The sequence below is a fragment of the Molothrus aeneus genome, chromosome 10 (assembly GCF_037042795.1).
Source record: "Molothrus aeneus isolate 106 chromosome 10, BPBGC_Maene_1.0, whole genome shotgun sequence".
Classification (NCBI taxonomy): domain Eukaryota; kingdom Metazoa; phylum Chordata; class Aves; order Passeriformes; family Icteridae; genus Molothrus; species Molothrus aeneus.
The window spans coordinates 14,211,301-14,227,616 of NC_089655.1; the positions used below are offsets into that span (position 1 = coordinate 14,211,301).

Sequence of the window (16,316 nt, forward strand, 5' to 3'; positions counted from 1 at the left end):
TTACTGAAATACAGCATGTGCCCCAGCCTTTGAAAGCTCTGTACCCCCTTCCCAGGAACACTACAGGGATGGAATGGAGTATGAAAATGAGAAGGCTTCAACTGAAGTGTTTCACACTTGAAAATCACTTTTCAATGTCCATCTTGATCTTGTCAGACCACAGCTAGTTCTGGAGGAAGACAAGATGCAGACTGACAGCCTCTAAATCAGGCAGTAAGGGAGGTCACAAGGTATGAATGTGAGCACCTCTGCAGAGAAGACCCCAGACTGCTGCATTCCCCCTGATACAGCCTCTCTGTGTAGTGACAGGAGATGATTTTCCTGCAGGAAATCATGAGTATTTCAGGAAATCAGTATTTCTGGCAGTTAAGCAAGAAAGCACTTTGCAAGCTGAGGATGAGGGTATATCTGTGATCACTGGGACTTCCTGAAAGCTGTTTCTTCTGCAGCTGCCTGTTTTAGAGGGCATCAATAATGGAGGTGTGAAAAAGTAGAGACAGAAGCAATGAATCACCCACCACTTCAAAAGGATAGGGAAAGAGACAAAGGGAGACGAGCTCTCCAAGTCCTTAAAAAACAGTCTTTCCCATCAGCTTTAGAAACAAAACTGGCAGTGGTTAGGAAAGAACAATCCCATCTACAAAATTCACCAGTGGGGTTTGGCTTCTTAGTACTGAGGGGAAAAATGCACTTTGCAAGCTGGATTCCTCCCTGTTTTCCAGGGCACTGCACCCTCTAGCTGCAAGTGCATCCGAGAACTTTCCCAAAAAGGCACTTTGGGGATGTAGCCTACATCTCTGGAAGGAATTGAATGGGGAGTGTGTCTCTGCTAATGAAAGCTGCAGCCAGAAATAAGAGTTCTGGAGGTTGAAAACTAGGTTAAAAGCAGCCAGCAATGGAAAGCAGCTGAAGATGGAGTGGGTTAAAGAGCTCTTGAGCATTAGACAGTGGATGGTTTAGCTTCACTCCCAGCTCCTGGGTAATGCAGTCCTGGCAGATTGACAGGGCTTCTGGGGTGAGTTGTCACAAGATGCTTCAGCTTGTTGGTTTTTTCCCCTTAGATTTTTATTTTTAGTTGAATTTTCCCGCTTAACACGCACTATAGTGACCCCTACTGCTGCCAGTAGTCAAGAAGCCATTTCAGTACAACCATGAAACTATGGGAAAGCATTGCCTGTAGTCCTAAAAACAGATAGTATCATTTATAACCCTTAAGTATGCAGAAAACTGCTGCTAAACTCCACATCACCAAAGAGGAAAGCTTCTGTAAACCCTTGTGATGCTTAAACTGTGGGTAAAGTCTTTGTGTAAAGAATAAGAATCAGCCAAAGCCTTCAGAATAAACCTGTTCTCCCTTTTCCAAAAAAGACTGGGGAGGCATGCTGACCAGTTGGGCCTCCCACATGGCAAAACTGCTGTACTGCAGCACATGCAGGAACAGCATCCTCGTGCTCCTGCTTGGTCCCAGCCGCCAGGAATCTCCTATTTTTCAGGAGCACTTGTGGGCCTGACAGCAGTAAGAATATGAAAGGGTATTCAAGGCTACTGCCCTTAGGAAAGTGGATGGCAGCTGCTCTGTCTTCTGTAATGCCTTGTGATGTCTTAAGAACCTCATATTGGTCGGCACACAGCCTTTCATGTCTGTGTTAACTACCCTGACCCTGGGCTGAACCATCACCTTCTTTATTTGAGCTCTCTTTTCAGCAGGATTTTTCTGGTGTGTAAAATCTTAGCAGGGACATTAGGATCTTAACAGGACTTACAAAGAGATGGTGAGAAAATATGAAACTTGTAACACGGAATAAAAGGAAGTTTGAAAAGTTGGAATATTAGATGTAAAAGCAGGGTCTCAGTGAAGTGCAGTGCAAACACAGCTGTGTGTGGCAGGATGCCTAAGTGCCCATTTCCGTCAATCCTAGTTTGTATAAACACCCATAAGGAAAATGATAATTGGCCTCAGCAGGCATCTTCCATGAAACCTTCCTTGGTGAGAGTGCCACTGTGGAAGAAAAATTATGGGGTACCAGAGACATGGCCCAACAGTTTCTACAAGGTGAGTACCTAACTGGTAAAGCAAGTTGTGGAAGAGCAGAACAATAGTTTAAAGTGAGAGTATCCAAGCACTCTGCCTGCATCGCTGACAGACCAGAGCAGGCTTTCCCCTATGAGCTGTTCCCCAGGAGTTGCTCTGTTTCAGTTTTAGCTGCTCAGACTATGCCATAGTCTGGAGCAGATGTCAGCTCTGAGGTTGTACCTGATTGTTAATTTACTTTTTTAATATAGGCCCATTACCAGATGCTTGCCCCAGTGGTGTACAAGTAAAGCTGTTGTCTGCTCTAGCTCATCAAAAGCACTGCAAGTTTTACCTGGAGACTGGGGCTGCCAGGTGTTCTGTGCCCATTGAGAATTGGGCTGGATAAATGGGCAGAGAGACAGTTCAGGTGCCCTGCCTGAGCCCAGGGGAGCTCTGCCAAGGGGCAGGGTGGTGAGTGTGGAGCTGGCCAAGTACCAGGAGGGATCCCTGGCTCTCCCTGTGAGTGATGCCTGCTCCTCTGCATGGACATCTGACCCATGGCCATGCTGTGTCCAGCACACATCTGTGGGCTCTGGCAGCAAAGCTCTTCTCCCCAGCTGCCAGATTTAGTGGTGCCTCAGGTCTGGGAAAAGGCAGCTGAGTTACTGCAGCTGTGTGGAGAGCCGGGAGTCCCATTTATGCACTCTTTCAGAAGTTATCTTTGACCATCTGTCCTCTGAGAGCATCATCCTGAGACAGATCCTTCCGCCTGCTTGCCTTCGTGCAGCTGGCTGGTGACATGAACCACCTTGGGCATTGCTGGCCTTGCCTGACAGCTCTTGCTGTACCCAGGGGGTGACTGAGGGAGCAGGCAGAGGAGCCAGGCTTTTCTGTGCCCTGCCTCGCCCTCACTTGCTACTGCTGCAGTTCTGGGAGTGAAGTGTATAAAAATGGGGAGCATTCTTGGTGTCAGACTCTCCTCCTTCCTGCAACACTGCACACTATGGCATACAGCTCTGCAGAGCTGAGCCAGAGTGCTCTTGTGCACTGCTGAGTGGTGCTGGATTCCTTATGGCTTCATTATGGCTTGACACTGAGCACTGGGGAATGAAAAATAGATGATGTGGCTGTGACACTTGCTGTAACTCAGCAGGGAAAAGGAAAAGACACCACCTTGGGAGCCCCCCTTCCCATTCCTCACAGCTTCCAGTCTTGTGTGCTGCTCACAGAGTGCCTGGCACTGACCTCAGGAGCTCTGGGGCTCTGCTGTCATGAAAAGCAAATAGCTAAACTTGTGTTTTACAACAAGCTGCTCCAGCGAGACTTAGGCAAGGACAAGTTGGGGCTGTGACAGAGGGAAGCAGCAGGAGGTCCCATGGATTTGGGTCTGTTTTTCCTCAGAAAGCAGCCATTGCTTCCCTTTCCCTTGTGCAGAACCTCCAATCCTGACCCAAGGACCTTCTGGAGACAGGCAGTGATTGCTCTACAGCAGGAAAATGTTGAGCTGTCATTCCCTGGTTCTGAGTCATCCTGCTAAATCTGTGCACAGCAGCTGGCTGAGAAGGGGAGTGGGAGATGGAAAATCCCCTTTGGGATCAGGATAACAGTCAAGGAACCAAAGTGATGGAGAAAAATTAAGTCAAGCCTCTGAGTGTAGGGATTTGAATGTGGGGCTGGCCTTCAAGATATCTAGATGGAGCAAATGGAATCCTCACTGCTGGGATGTAACATCTAAGGAGGGTTTATGTGAAACTGAATGCTGCATAGCTGAGGTTGCCTCTGTGTTGGGGCCTTAAGCAAATGCCAGCTGAAAGGAAATAATTTTGTCAGTGGTCTGAGGATGTGGATGCATGACACATGAGAACTGGCTCAGAACAGCTGTACTTTAATTGGACATTTTTCCCCATTGTAACTACTGTTTCACTGCTGAGTTGCAGGATGCAGCTTTTTGGGAGTGGAAGGGAATGGCTGTGTTTCCACTCACTTGTGAGCCCCCTGAACCTGGCAGGATCCTTTCTGCAGGGACAGAAATGGTGTGTGGGGCTAAGGCAGCACTGGGGACTTGGGACAACTCAAGCCTGCAGTTGTGGTTTTTAAATCTGCAGAGTCTTTCTCATTTGAGGGAAATTCCTAAAATTTATTGCTGCCATTGGGTGACACTTGTTTAGATAATGTCTGTGACTGTCCCAGTGTAAACAGGCAGAGGGCTAATGCAGGTCTGGCTGGAGGTCAAACATGTCCTGTAGCAGAGCCAGTGCAGTGGCCCTGCCAACAGCCTGGCACACAGCACACCGTGGTGACTTTTCTCAAGTAGCTGGAAAAGGCATCCTGGCCACATGCCATTCACAAGCTAAGGTGAGAATTAGAAAAGGTGTGTTTTAGTGACTCATAAATAGCTTAGCACACGCTGACGGAGCAGCAGCTCAGCTTTATGATTTCAGCTTTGCATCCCTAAAGTGCCTGTTAGAAAAAAAAATAAAGTATCAGTGCTTGAAATGTATGGGCTAAATTCAGACCTCCTGGAGCAGTATCAGTTATAGAAGATCAGAATCTAGCCCCATCTCTCTAACGTTATTGGAAAATCCTCTGCACTCACCCTTGTCTCCTTTAACCCTTCCTCAGTCCATTCTGTGGTTGCAGTTACAGCTTTAGCTTGTGCTGAGCTGCATTTTGTGCTGTGCCAGGTCCATCACATGTGCCATGTGTGGGTTGTGGTCCAGTTTTTAAGCTTTGCCTGTGGGAAGTAGACAACCAGTGCAGTGCTTCACCTTCAAGGCCTCTGGTAATGCCTGATAAAGAATGCCTAGTTGATTTATCTGCTCACTCACAGAAGCATTTTCCTCCTGTATTTTACTCCTCTTTTGAAATTCCACCCATTGGTCATCCATCTTTTGTGATTTCCTCTTTCTTGCTGCGCTCCACAGCAATAATCACATAAATAGTGCTTCATCTTTGACTTGAACACTTCTTATTCCTCCCTGATTTGCCAGATTATGCATGTTTCAGAATGGGATTTGCTAGAATCTTTATTCTATCTTAAGTGAAATATCTTCAGCTGCTGAGGAAAGCAGGATTTTTATGTTCTTATAGGGGAGCAGAGTTCCCCAGAGGCTGATAATCACTTTGAGCTGCCTGTGGGCTGGCACTGCTGTGTTCTCAGCAAAAGCAGGTAAGGCCATTACTGAGTATGTCACATGTCAGCAATGATTCCTGTCCCTGGGAGCCAACCATGTTACCTGTCACTGGTGTGGTTATTGCAAACTGATGTTCCTAACTTTTAGAAGATTTGGGGCCTTTCTTAAATCCCTGAGCCATTATGTAAGAATGGTAACTTGGCATATTTAGATTTCTTGGTTCTAATGGCTGCAGAGAAAAGCTAACAGTAGAATCCTTTAAAGATGCTGGACCATGAGTAAAATGCAAAAAAGAACCTAAAATGTGTTACTCAGGTTTGGGTTTTCTCTTACAGCAGAGGGTGGAGAAAGTAGCTCTGGCTTGTAGCTGGGAGGGTCTGAGCCTGGCCATAACAACTGCCTTCAACATTTGTCCTGAAACTATGAACAGCAAAAAATCTTCTCTATCTCATGAAGCTGGTGTGTGGTATGTGGATATCCATGTGGCTGCAGAGCAGTGGGGCACTCGTGGGCTAATGGGGAACAAGTCAAGTTCTTCTCTGTTCATACCACTGTCAGCCAAACACTCCTGGTATTCCTCATTGTCTGACTTTGTTTGAGAATCTTACAGAAATGTTTTACTTTGATGAGGTCAAAGCCTTTCCTTGCAATTTTATTTTCATAATATTGCTAAAATGCTACAGCAAAGTTGAAAGTTGAGATACTTTAGAAAAATGTCATTTTAAGGAAAATAACATTAATTTTTTTTTTTTTTTAAATTTTTTTTTTACAACTTCCCCAAAGCAATAGTGTACTCTTAGAAAGAGACAGATTTATTTTTTTTAGCTCTCTTGCATTCTCTGGTGAGGACTACATGATATGAGTCTCAGAAAAGGAAATTTTCCAGACAAAAAGTCTTAAGTTCACCTGGAAAAAAATGTGCCCAGCAGGAAGTCCTGTCCTAACAACCCAGGATTTCAAGGGTGGCTCTTATAAAGGTTTTGTAAATCCCATCTTCAAATCTCTTGAAACATTAATTTTCCTTTGCCTACATAGCCCCTTTATAACTGCACTGTAATATTATTATTTAATACCTGGCTTTTGTAATTTTCTTCCTTTCAGAACCAGCAGGGACAAGTCTGTGTGTAGGTCTGATAAAGCGCCGTAGCTATGCTACACTGCAGGCACTGGGAATTGCATGTTCTAGATTAGTGGTCTTTCCAGAGAAATCTGTTTCAGATGTCTCTCTGTGCACTCTTTAGCCATGGTGGCCACTTAATGAGTGAGGGTCTGATCTGTGTTGTCCTGATAGTGGCTTTTCTGTCATTGGAGCAGCTGTGAATTGGAGCAGAAAGCATTTCTTGTACCATCATTCCCAAGGCAGGCAGTTAGGCAAGTACTTGCTTGTCTTGATGAGGCTGTGCCACATGTGTTGTATTAGCATGCCAGAATAAATACACTTCAGGTCTAGACAACAGTAAAAGGCTCTGTAAGTGTCACTGGAAGTAGGCAGATGGGGAGGCTTGTGCTTCCACAGATGCTGCTCCCAACCTCAGATGCCCTCTGGAACATTAGAAATGAGTTTGCTGCAGGGGAAGGGGAGATGGCTTTTTGCATGGTTGGTCTATTGTACTTTTACCCTCAGAAAATCCCCTTTATTAATCCCAACAACTTTTCCCTGTGAGGTGGATGGATTGTTTGCACTCCTAGCTGAGGAAAGCAGCCTGCCAGTTGTTCATGTTTCACGCAGGGAGCTGGGGGGAAAGCCAAGAGCACATCCTGAATTTGGAAGCTGCACCTATTCCAGCTCTGGCTGTGCCTTGGTAGCTGCCTGCTGGAAGCAGAGGGGCCAAGGTGCTGTCAGTGGGCAGAGCCCAGGAGCTCTGCTAGCCAGCAGGCCTGGCTTGCTGCCCACCTCCAAACCCTGGCTCAACTTGGGTCAGGCCTCAGGCAAAGCCATCATTACCTACTGTGGATTAATAACCTCAATTACTGGAGCCCTGTGGGTCAGATCTTCCCGTGCTGGCTGCATTACAGCCCTTTAATCTGCTTTCCTCTCTCATAACCTCTGAGCCTGGAGGGATTGGCAGGCAGGGGAGATCTTCTGCCTTCCAGCATGTTTTCCCTTGGAAGGGCTGCAGATGTGGAACAGCAACCACAGCTGGCAGGGGACTTGAACCCAACAAAGAGAGGTGCACCTAGAAGGTGCTTCTGCAGCTCTCAGGTTCAAAGGACAAATGTGGCAACTTCTGGAGGTTTTCCATGAACTACATCTGCAAAAAATCAAAGCAGCCATCTTGTGAGGGACTGGCAGTCAGGTTTGGTCATCTGGGTAAGGGGCTGCATGCCTCTTGGGGGAGGAACGTCCCTCCAGATTCCTTAATGTTCCCTGAGCAGCTGGGTAAAGGTGAGACACAAGTCTGGATTTCTAAGATGCCTTCTCACTGGGTGTTCCCCTTAAAGGAAAAAAGGCAGGTCTCATCAGTGGGGAAATTGCCAGTGAAGAGGGACTGAGCTGTGCAGTCCTGGACATGCTCTTAAATGATCTTGAAGAGTGAGGGGGTGAAGAAGAGACAAAATCTTTGAAGTAAGAGAAACAAAAGTGGACATAAAAGAGCTGCAGAGGGAGCATCTGATATGGAGTATCTGCTGAACTAACAACTGTATAAACTGTGGAGGAGTGCAGGGTAATGCACCCACTGAAGAAACTTAAATATATGGGGGGTGTATATATAAATACTATATATACATATATATATATTATGGTAAGGATAAGAGGTGCTACTGGGGTCCTTTTCACACATTTCCTCACTGGTAAAAGACCACAGAGACAGTGAATCTCTCTAGAAGTGCTAGCTCAGCAGATGCAAGCAGAAATTATTGGAAAAGGTACAGAAAGCAAATAGGAGCTATCATCCTGCTGTGCTAGAAATCCCTGGAGCACTTGCACCTTGAGTACTGTGTGCAGCTCCAGTTATCCTGTCTCAGAAAAGATGTGATAGAACTAGAAAGGCACAGGAGACAATGACAAGGTCAGTGGAGCATGAAGAGTAGCTGCTGCCCAGGGAATGATGGAACAGATTAGGCATTTTCAGGTGCCTTCAGAAATGAAACAATTGAAGAAGGAAATACGACAGAGGTGTATAAAACCATGACTGTTATGGAGAACATAAAATTACTATTTCACAATATAATCTTATAATGCTCACCTTAACTTATAAGGTGAGCATTAAACGATTAAATGGAGCTATCGAGAAGGAGTTTTAAACTAATAAAAGCTTTTTCCTGCCACATGATTAACCTGTGGAACTCCTTGCCAAAAGATGGTTAGGAGACCAATGGTATTACTGGTTTCCAAAAATTAGTATAAAAAGTAGTTGGGGAGAAATCCATCAAGGGTTCTTAAACACATTGTGAGACATCCTGTAGATGAGGGCACCTGCTGGGCAGTGGCAGTGGGTGGAAGGAACAGTGTCTGGCTGCCTCTTTTTCCAGAGTATCTGTTCTGTGTTGCACATACTACTGCTAAAATGTTTGGAGATGCCCTAGAAGTTCAGGTTCTGAGGAAGTGTCACTGTACTGAAAAACATTCAGAACAACAACTTCTCCCTAATTCAGACTGGAGACGTTTGATACACAAAGCCTTCTTTACATGTAATATTAGATTTCTTCTTAATGTCAGGAAATTGAGCTGCTGAGTGCTCATTACTATAAGCTTTTTATGTGTCTGAGGATAAACCTATTAAATGATCAAGGCTATGGGACATCTTTTCTTTTGCTCTGGAACCTGCTTTGGTGAGCTTAGAAGGGGCTGAGATTTTACGAAGTCAGTTTCTCCAGCAGGACCTGAAGTCAGTGGTTTCTGTTCACTCTTGCTCAGAAAAGCAACGAAGAAATTAATCTTTCTTGTCTGATGTATGAAATCAAGCTCTTCTCCTTTTTTTTTTTTTTTTTTTTTTTTGTCTCACCTTCTGTTTGCTCTCAGAAGGTGTGTGGTATACTTTATCCATGGTAGAGTTTTCAGAAGAATCTTTCTTTGCCTTAGTGCAGTTTTATACTGATAAGGAAGAGGCTAATTCTCTCATTAAATCACCAGAATGAGGACTGACAGATGATTCCCTACTTGTCCACAAATTTCTTGTATGACCTTCAGCAAACCTCTCAACTTTGTGCTGCAGTTCCCACTGTCTCTGGTGTGACTGTGCTGTGCTTGGTGGAGCTGGGTGCAGTAGGAGCTCTATGTGGCTGTTATGTCCCTTGCCAGTTTCATCTAGAAGGGGAAAAGGGTAAGCAGAAATAGCCAGAGAGCACAGTGGTGACAGTGGTTTGCACTGAAAAGGACTTGGCCCGTTTTGGTAGATTTTGCTCTTGTAAGGAGAGGTGCTGTGGAGTGGTTCTGTGCCATCACTGAAGAATATGCAGTCACTGATCACATATCAACCCATGGAGTGAGCTTGGAGAAATGAGCACCAAGTGCCAAGAGATTTGTAAATTTACAGAGAGAGGGACAAGGTGCAAATTCTGCATCAGCACCAGCTCTTAAGGTTAATGGGCCCTTTCTCATCATATCCGCCCATGTTTGGCCAGAAAATGCACCAAGGGCAGAGACTTGCAGCAAAACCCAAACCAACCAACCAGAAATAACACACCTGCACAAGCTGTTTGTCTGTGCACCCATCACAATGTTCAAAGAACAACCAGTCAGTATGGGTGACAACAGAACAGCATAGACACAGCACCCTGTATGAACACAAGGAAAGCTTTCCTGGCTAGTCTCTTCTTGGAGCTTTTGTAGATTTTCTTTCTTTCTTGGCTTTTGTAACTGGTGAACTCATACACATTATGCTATTTTAATACTTAGCAAAGAGCCTTGTCGGCTAAATCACCTTATTTTTCTCTGATCAGAGTGCAGTACATTCCTCTTTTTAGCAGACGGTATTAATTTAAATTCCATAATCCTAAACATATTCTCGTTTCTGTTCAGTGCTTCAGAAGGCCAATGGTATTTTAATTTAATAAGGGAGAAACACACATGACACTGTGTTCCCTGTAAATGTCTTCTGACCTCAATAAAGCTTTCACAGCTTTCTTTGTGTTCCAGCAAATGCAATCCCTGCTTTTATTCAAGCACACTATCATTTCTAATACCTATGTTCTACCAGTGGCTAAAAATTTAAATATCTCTAGCATTTTCACAGTAACTTTTGAGATGTTATTAGCATTATTATTTAGTAGTGTGAGCTCATCAATGGAGCCATAGTGAGATTTATGCACCACTGCGTCCCATTGAAGTATTGTTTGGGTACATGCTGTCTCTCTGCACTGAAGTAAATTTTATTTTGGTTTACCTTGTTTTCAGATTAAAATGAGTTGACACATCTAGCAATGTCTCGATTTATGTCAGCTCCATTTATCTTTTCAAATTCTTTAAGCTTTGTTTACTGGGCTAAGATTTACCTAATTTGGTACATGATATTACTGAGTATTTTGTAGCATGTAAACACTTGAGTCATATGCATCACAGTTCTTCCTGTACCATTTTTATGCTTCCATTTTGCTGTCTAAACTTGCTTAAACCTACTCAGTTTGAAAGAGCACATGCTTGTTGCAGTCCTTATGGCCCTTCTTTGGAAATGTCAGGTAACAGTCATTCTTTTCACTGGTTTGAGTTTGCCCTCTTTTTCTCTAATGTGCCTCAGGAACCAACCCCTTAGAATGTGCCCACAAAGGCTGGATTATCAGCCTTGCTGCAAGGTGATGGAAACTCCCCAAAGAAACGGGGATTATTTTATTAGTGGATTTTATGGGCTATTTTGAGTAGGTTTTCCAGGAACAACTATGTTTAGTTTAATGAACAGAGGTCTCAAAATTCAGCTAGCTGTTGCATTTTCACTTTTTATTCTAACAAACATCTGTATCGTGTCCAAGGCACTTGCCCTTGCATGTTCATGGGATAAATCTGCCCATTTCTATGCTAGGTTGATACATACAACTTTTAAGTACAACTCCTCCCTCTCACCTAGTGCAGCACTTCAGTCCTGGCCTCCCTAAATGAGAGCCCCTCATTTAGAGCCCCATGTTGGCTGCTAAGCAAGGAGGGCACCTTGGCTTTGGATCTCACTGTACTGTCCTTGATCAGCCAGATCCAGAATTGTTCTCATCTCAAACATGCTGCTGAAGCATTTGCAGAAAGAGGACTATTATTTTTTATGCTATTACTGAAGTACTGGAGAACCACCAGTTCTGTTTTAGGGCTTCACTGTGCACACTCCTTCTGGCCTTGTTCCAGCAGGGCTGTAGGCTTGTTCTCAGGTGATCAGAAGTAGCAGAGGACTGAAGGACAACTCTGGGAGAAGGGTGAGGTAACCACTGTAGTCTCAGTTTGGTATGTGCCCTGACATGGCACCATAGCCTTTCATGATGGCTGTGGAGCAGGGATTGCTAAGGAGTGCAATGGAGCAATGATCCTGGGTAAATGGGGACATGGGGAAGGGCAGTTTCATTCAGCTTTTTGCTATGACTTGGTGCATGTGCAAGGTCCTGTCTAAAATAGCTTATAAATTAAGACAGAGTGATGATTTTTCAGCCTAAGTCACAGCAGACAACAAAAACTGAGTTTAACATGAATCCCAGGGATGTTAGTAACATCTTCCATCCTTCTAACAGTCCTGAACTGTATGCTACTGGCTTTGCTTCCAGATAAGTGCTGTTTTTTAGCATATGAAGTAGAGTTGACTGGAAAAATAAGAGCTACCATTTCATGAAATGTTTAGCATTTTAACTGGGTTTTTTTTCCCCTTTTATATTCAAGAGTAAATCTGAAACTGTGGAGTATTTATTGAGGGCATGAAAGACTCCAGATGCTCTCAAAAATATTAGTTTTGCCACACATGCTTGATAGATTCTCACACCTAAACAGCATTTCTTTTGTTATGCCTGGGTTATGTGCCTTAGTACTCTGATCTAGATGTTAACATCTAAGTTTGTATCCCCACTCTCTCATATCACTGAAGTGCTGGCCAGAAGCTTGTTACATCCTAGAGTGCAGTCTCTGGAAAAATATCCATCTCATGAGCTGGTCAGACACATCTGGTCACTTCTTCCAGGTATTAGAGAAACAAAGGCAGAGAAGGTTTTGAAAGCTTATGTGTAAGTAGGTAACCCTGCTTGAGCACAAAGTAATTCAGTTAAAAATTCACCCTTGTGCTGGGTTCCTATTTGTCCCAGAGGGAGCTGCTTTTTAGTGCACTATTAGAGTTCATTCAGGTGAAAGAGTTCTTTTGAACATCTTTGTATGTGATAGTACTGTTTTGTCGAAGGAGTTTTTCTGTGCTCCTGTCCTTTCTAGCCTTGTGTTGTGGGTTTTGTGTAATTTCATGAATTGGAGACAGTTCTGGTTAGTTTCCAATCCTTGCATGTGAAATATATGCCCTACCTTTCTCTGTGCAGCGCCAATACTGAGACTTGAGTCTGCAGCGCTGTAACAGCGACAGTTTAAAAACAGGTAAAAAAGAAGGTACCTTGAGTTTCAATGGAGCGCCCTTTGCAGGAGGCTGGCGCCTTGGGGCAGGTGGGAAGACGGAGTCTCCCTCCTTCACAGCGTGCTCATCAGGGAGCCCTCCCGTCTGGGCATCCGCACCCAGCGGTGCTTTAAGACCAGAGGTGTGTCTTCTTCCCGGCGCCGCTGCCGGCCCCTGGTTCCAGCCCCGGGAGCCCCGGCAGGGCCGCGCTCGGTGCCTTCTGTGGCTGGGGCACCGCGGGACCAGCCCTGCCAGGCCCCGCACGGCGGCCCTGGCGCTGCTGGGGCGGGCGGCGGGGCTGTCTCCTCCCTCCCTCCCTTCCTCCCTCTTCGCCGGGACTCGCACAACTCGAGTGCAGCGGGACCGGGTCCCCGGTGGCGGGGGGAAAGCGGCAGAGCCCCCGCCGGAGGAGCGGAGCGGCCGAGCCCCGGCGGCGGGGGGGTCCCGGCGGCGCGGCCCGGCCCGGCCCGGCCCGGCGGGGGCTGTGCCGGCAGGGGGCAGGGCTGGGAGCCGGCCGCGCGTGTTTCTAGGGCTTGACGTCCTTCCAGCCAGCCCGCCCCGCTTCCCGGCACGGCCGGCCCTTCGCCGGCGGACAAGTCCCGAGAAGTGGCGGCGGGGTCCCCCTTCCTCCCCCGGGCGCGGCGGGGCCGCGGCGATGGGCCAGGAAGTTTGGCGGCGAGGGGGCCCGGCGCCCCGCCGCTGAGAGCCGGCCGCTCCGGGGCCGGTCCCTTTTCCGAGGAGCGGGAGGGCGCCACAAAGTGAAATCCATGAGGATTCTCGGGCTTCTCCTGGAGAAAGGCTCGCATATGCTGCAGTGTCTCTGTGGAAGGCGCCTGAGATCCAGCCACAGCCCAGGTGGGGAGCGCGCGTCCTTGTCCCCGCCGCCCTCACCTCCCCGCCCGGGCGCCGCTCGGCCCGGGCTGGCCCCGTTTCCTCGCCGGCCTCCCTCTCTCCCTCCCCTGCGCCTCCGTCTCGCCGGCGCCGCGCACAGGTGGCCGGGATGGGCCGGGCGCTGTCCGCGGTGCTGACCCCGCCGCTGATCCCCGGACCGAGTCCCCTTAATTCGGCATCCGCACACCCGGCTCCCCTCCGCATCCCCGCCCGCTGATTCCCAACCCGGCCCCTCTCCCGGCCTGGCCCCCACCCCACCCCTGTGGCTAATCCCTCCTGGAGCCCCCACCCACACAGAGCCCCCACGTGTGTCCTTTGTCCTCACAGAGATTCCTGCCTCACACATGACCCTCATTATTGTTCCCCGTCCTACCTGCAGCCCACTCAGGTTCTTTTTCTTCATGTGGGACCCCTGTATTTCTCGTCCCACCTGGAACCCCCAACTGTGCCTTCTGTTAGCACCTGGCCAATATGGGGATAACCCTCCCCAGAGTGCCAGTGGCCCCAAACAACTCTAGGGTTGGCCCCTGTGTGAGAGCTCTCTACACTTTGTGCTTCTGGTAGTAGTAATGTCACAGTGGTTTTCTGGTGGAGGGTGCTGAATGAGTTTTTGAATGGCAGTATACTTATAAGCAAAGAGAAATCCCAGCCTGCTCCTGATGGGGGGCCTGAGGAAACTCCCAACTCCTCTCTCAGCTCCTAGCCTGGTGGGGAGAGAGCATTTCTCTAGGATGGGAAGGAAGTGCAGTGGGGCGAATTTCTGAACAATATTTGTGATCCTAAGCACTTCCCCTGAGCACTTCTTGAAGAGGGGAATGAAATAAGTGCATGAGTGCCTTGGTTTGGTGTGGTACTACCCCTGAGTTTTAGGATATCTTGTTGAAGCTTTTAAAGTGGTGTTTCTACAATTTCTTCAGTGCTACACGTTTCTTCCATGAATTTGACTTTCCCTCTCTAGAACACTGGGTAAATGCTTCTGGAGTGAAATCCTGTGTTATTGTTGTTATTATTAACATCTATAGAAACTACTAATTGGATGCTTATGAGGGTGTCTCTTAGAGTATTCTTTCCTAATGCTTGTGTCGGGTTTTTTTGTGAGATCTTGGTCCTAGAAGAGAGAGAATGTCCATGCCTCTAGTGCAAATGCTTGGTGTTCTCTTGAAGAGAAAGGCTGTTCTTAGGGGACCACTTTTGCTGAGGTAGCCGGGATTCCCTTATGGCCTTGCTAAGGAAAAGCTGTTAATGGTTATAGCCATCCGTTTATGCCTCAGTAGCCTCTTCCCTCCCATGACACTCTGTTGTGCAAGTTGCTGTCTGTGACAAGCTCATGGCAACGGGGCAATCTTTGGGAGAGAACGCTGGACTCCCTTCAAAGCATGTTCTGCCCTGCTTTAAAGAACAATATGCTAACTAAATAGAATAAATTGTGGCTGCACGTGGAAGCCGTATGCACACTAGTCTCTCTCCAGTGAAAAGCTATAGTGGAGTTTTCACCGTGGTGCTATGTGTGAATGTGTGGTTTGTGTCTTTTGGAAGAGCAGTAAAGAGAACAATATGCTACTGGTAAAAGTGGGGTGTGCTCAGGCCATGGGGGATGCTAGGCTGTAACTTTAGAGAACTAGAAGTCAGCAATAGTGTCCTAATAGTTTCCTGGCTGAGCTGGTTTGGCTTTACAGGTGGATCCTATACTGGAACATGCTTGATGCATATATGGTGCTTGAATCTTTTCTTACATTCCCTGTTCTGAGGAATGATACTGAACATTGAGTAGTCTTTGTATTTCCTGATCTTGTGCTGTATGGAGACGGACTGTGGGAATGATCTATTGTAAACTCCAACTGAGCTTATTTTCCAGGTACTAGCCCCATGCCACCATGAGCCTGACCACTCCAGATGGGGTCTGTTGCTTTGAATCAGCATGCTAAAATACATTCCCTCTCCTTGGCTGTGCTTTTTCATTTTCTGTTAAGGTTGGGGATTATGTTCTTGAAAAATGGTCAATAGAAAGGAAAATTTCCACTTATAAAAGAGTCAGTGTGGGGTGGGCCTGCTGGGGGATAAATCTCCTTGCTAACTTCTTCAAAAGCTGAGCATGTCCCAGGAGACAGGTGTATACTCTGGCAACAACCCTAAAGGTGTAGTGCTGTGCCTAGTGTGGCACTGTGGGGCCAAGCCAGTCAGAGATGTACACCAGCAAAAGGATTATAAAATTATGGGAGTGGAAGGACTGTGGAAACATCAACTACAACAGTGGTGGCACAGAATGTTGTGAACTACCTCAGTGTCCTTGATCCTCTGATCTGAAGTTATTCTGACGGATTGACCAAGCCTTTTGCCTTCCTCATATCTGTGTTTTCTTTAATGCAAACAGCTCATAAGGATGTAAGCACACATTTCAAGTCAGATTCATATTTGTGTGTTGTGCTGACTCAGAGCCTTAGACCACTCCTGATCCTGACAGAAGCTAATGCATGACACTTCAAAGAGAAATGGTGAAATATTGAAGGTAGTTGAATAGTATTGTACAACTCTATTGTGATGTTTGCAAAAATATTAGCAAGATTTTTTTTTCTGTTATGCAAAGACCTCTCACCTCTTTACTTTAGCTAACTCTAGCCTGTTGTTTTCTTATGCTCCACTTCTGAGGTGTGCACATCTTGTCTTAAGGGCAGGCTGGGCTTGTTTGAATAGCACCTTGTAAAATGGAGCTTAATGGCTCTCCAGACCACCACAAAAGTGCAAGTAATTCATAGCAATGCAGAGTAAGAGATTTATCGT

General features: G+C 46.5%; 1 protein-coding gene across 2 annotated transcripts in view; it reads left to right on the forward strand.

Moving 5' to 3' along the window:
- Nucleotides 1–16,316, forward strand: part of FGF12 (fibroblast growth factor 12) — a 219,299-nt gene that overhangs the window by 66,786 nt on the left and 136,197 nt on the right. Inside the window, exon 1 of one of the 2 annotated variants that reach the window (XM_066557064.1) lies at nucleotides 13,400–13,502. The exons of the other annotated variant lie outside the window; for it this stretch is intronic. Coding sequence (XP_066413161.1) covers nucleotides 13,415–13,502 — 88 coding nt within the window. The 5' untranslated portion in view covers nucleotides 13,400–13,414. Of the gene's footprint in view, nucleotides 1–13,399; nucleotides 13,503–16,316 lie in introns of those variants that run through there. 2 annotated transcript variants of the gene reach the window in all.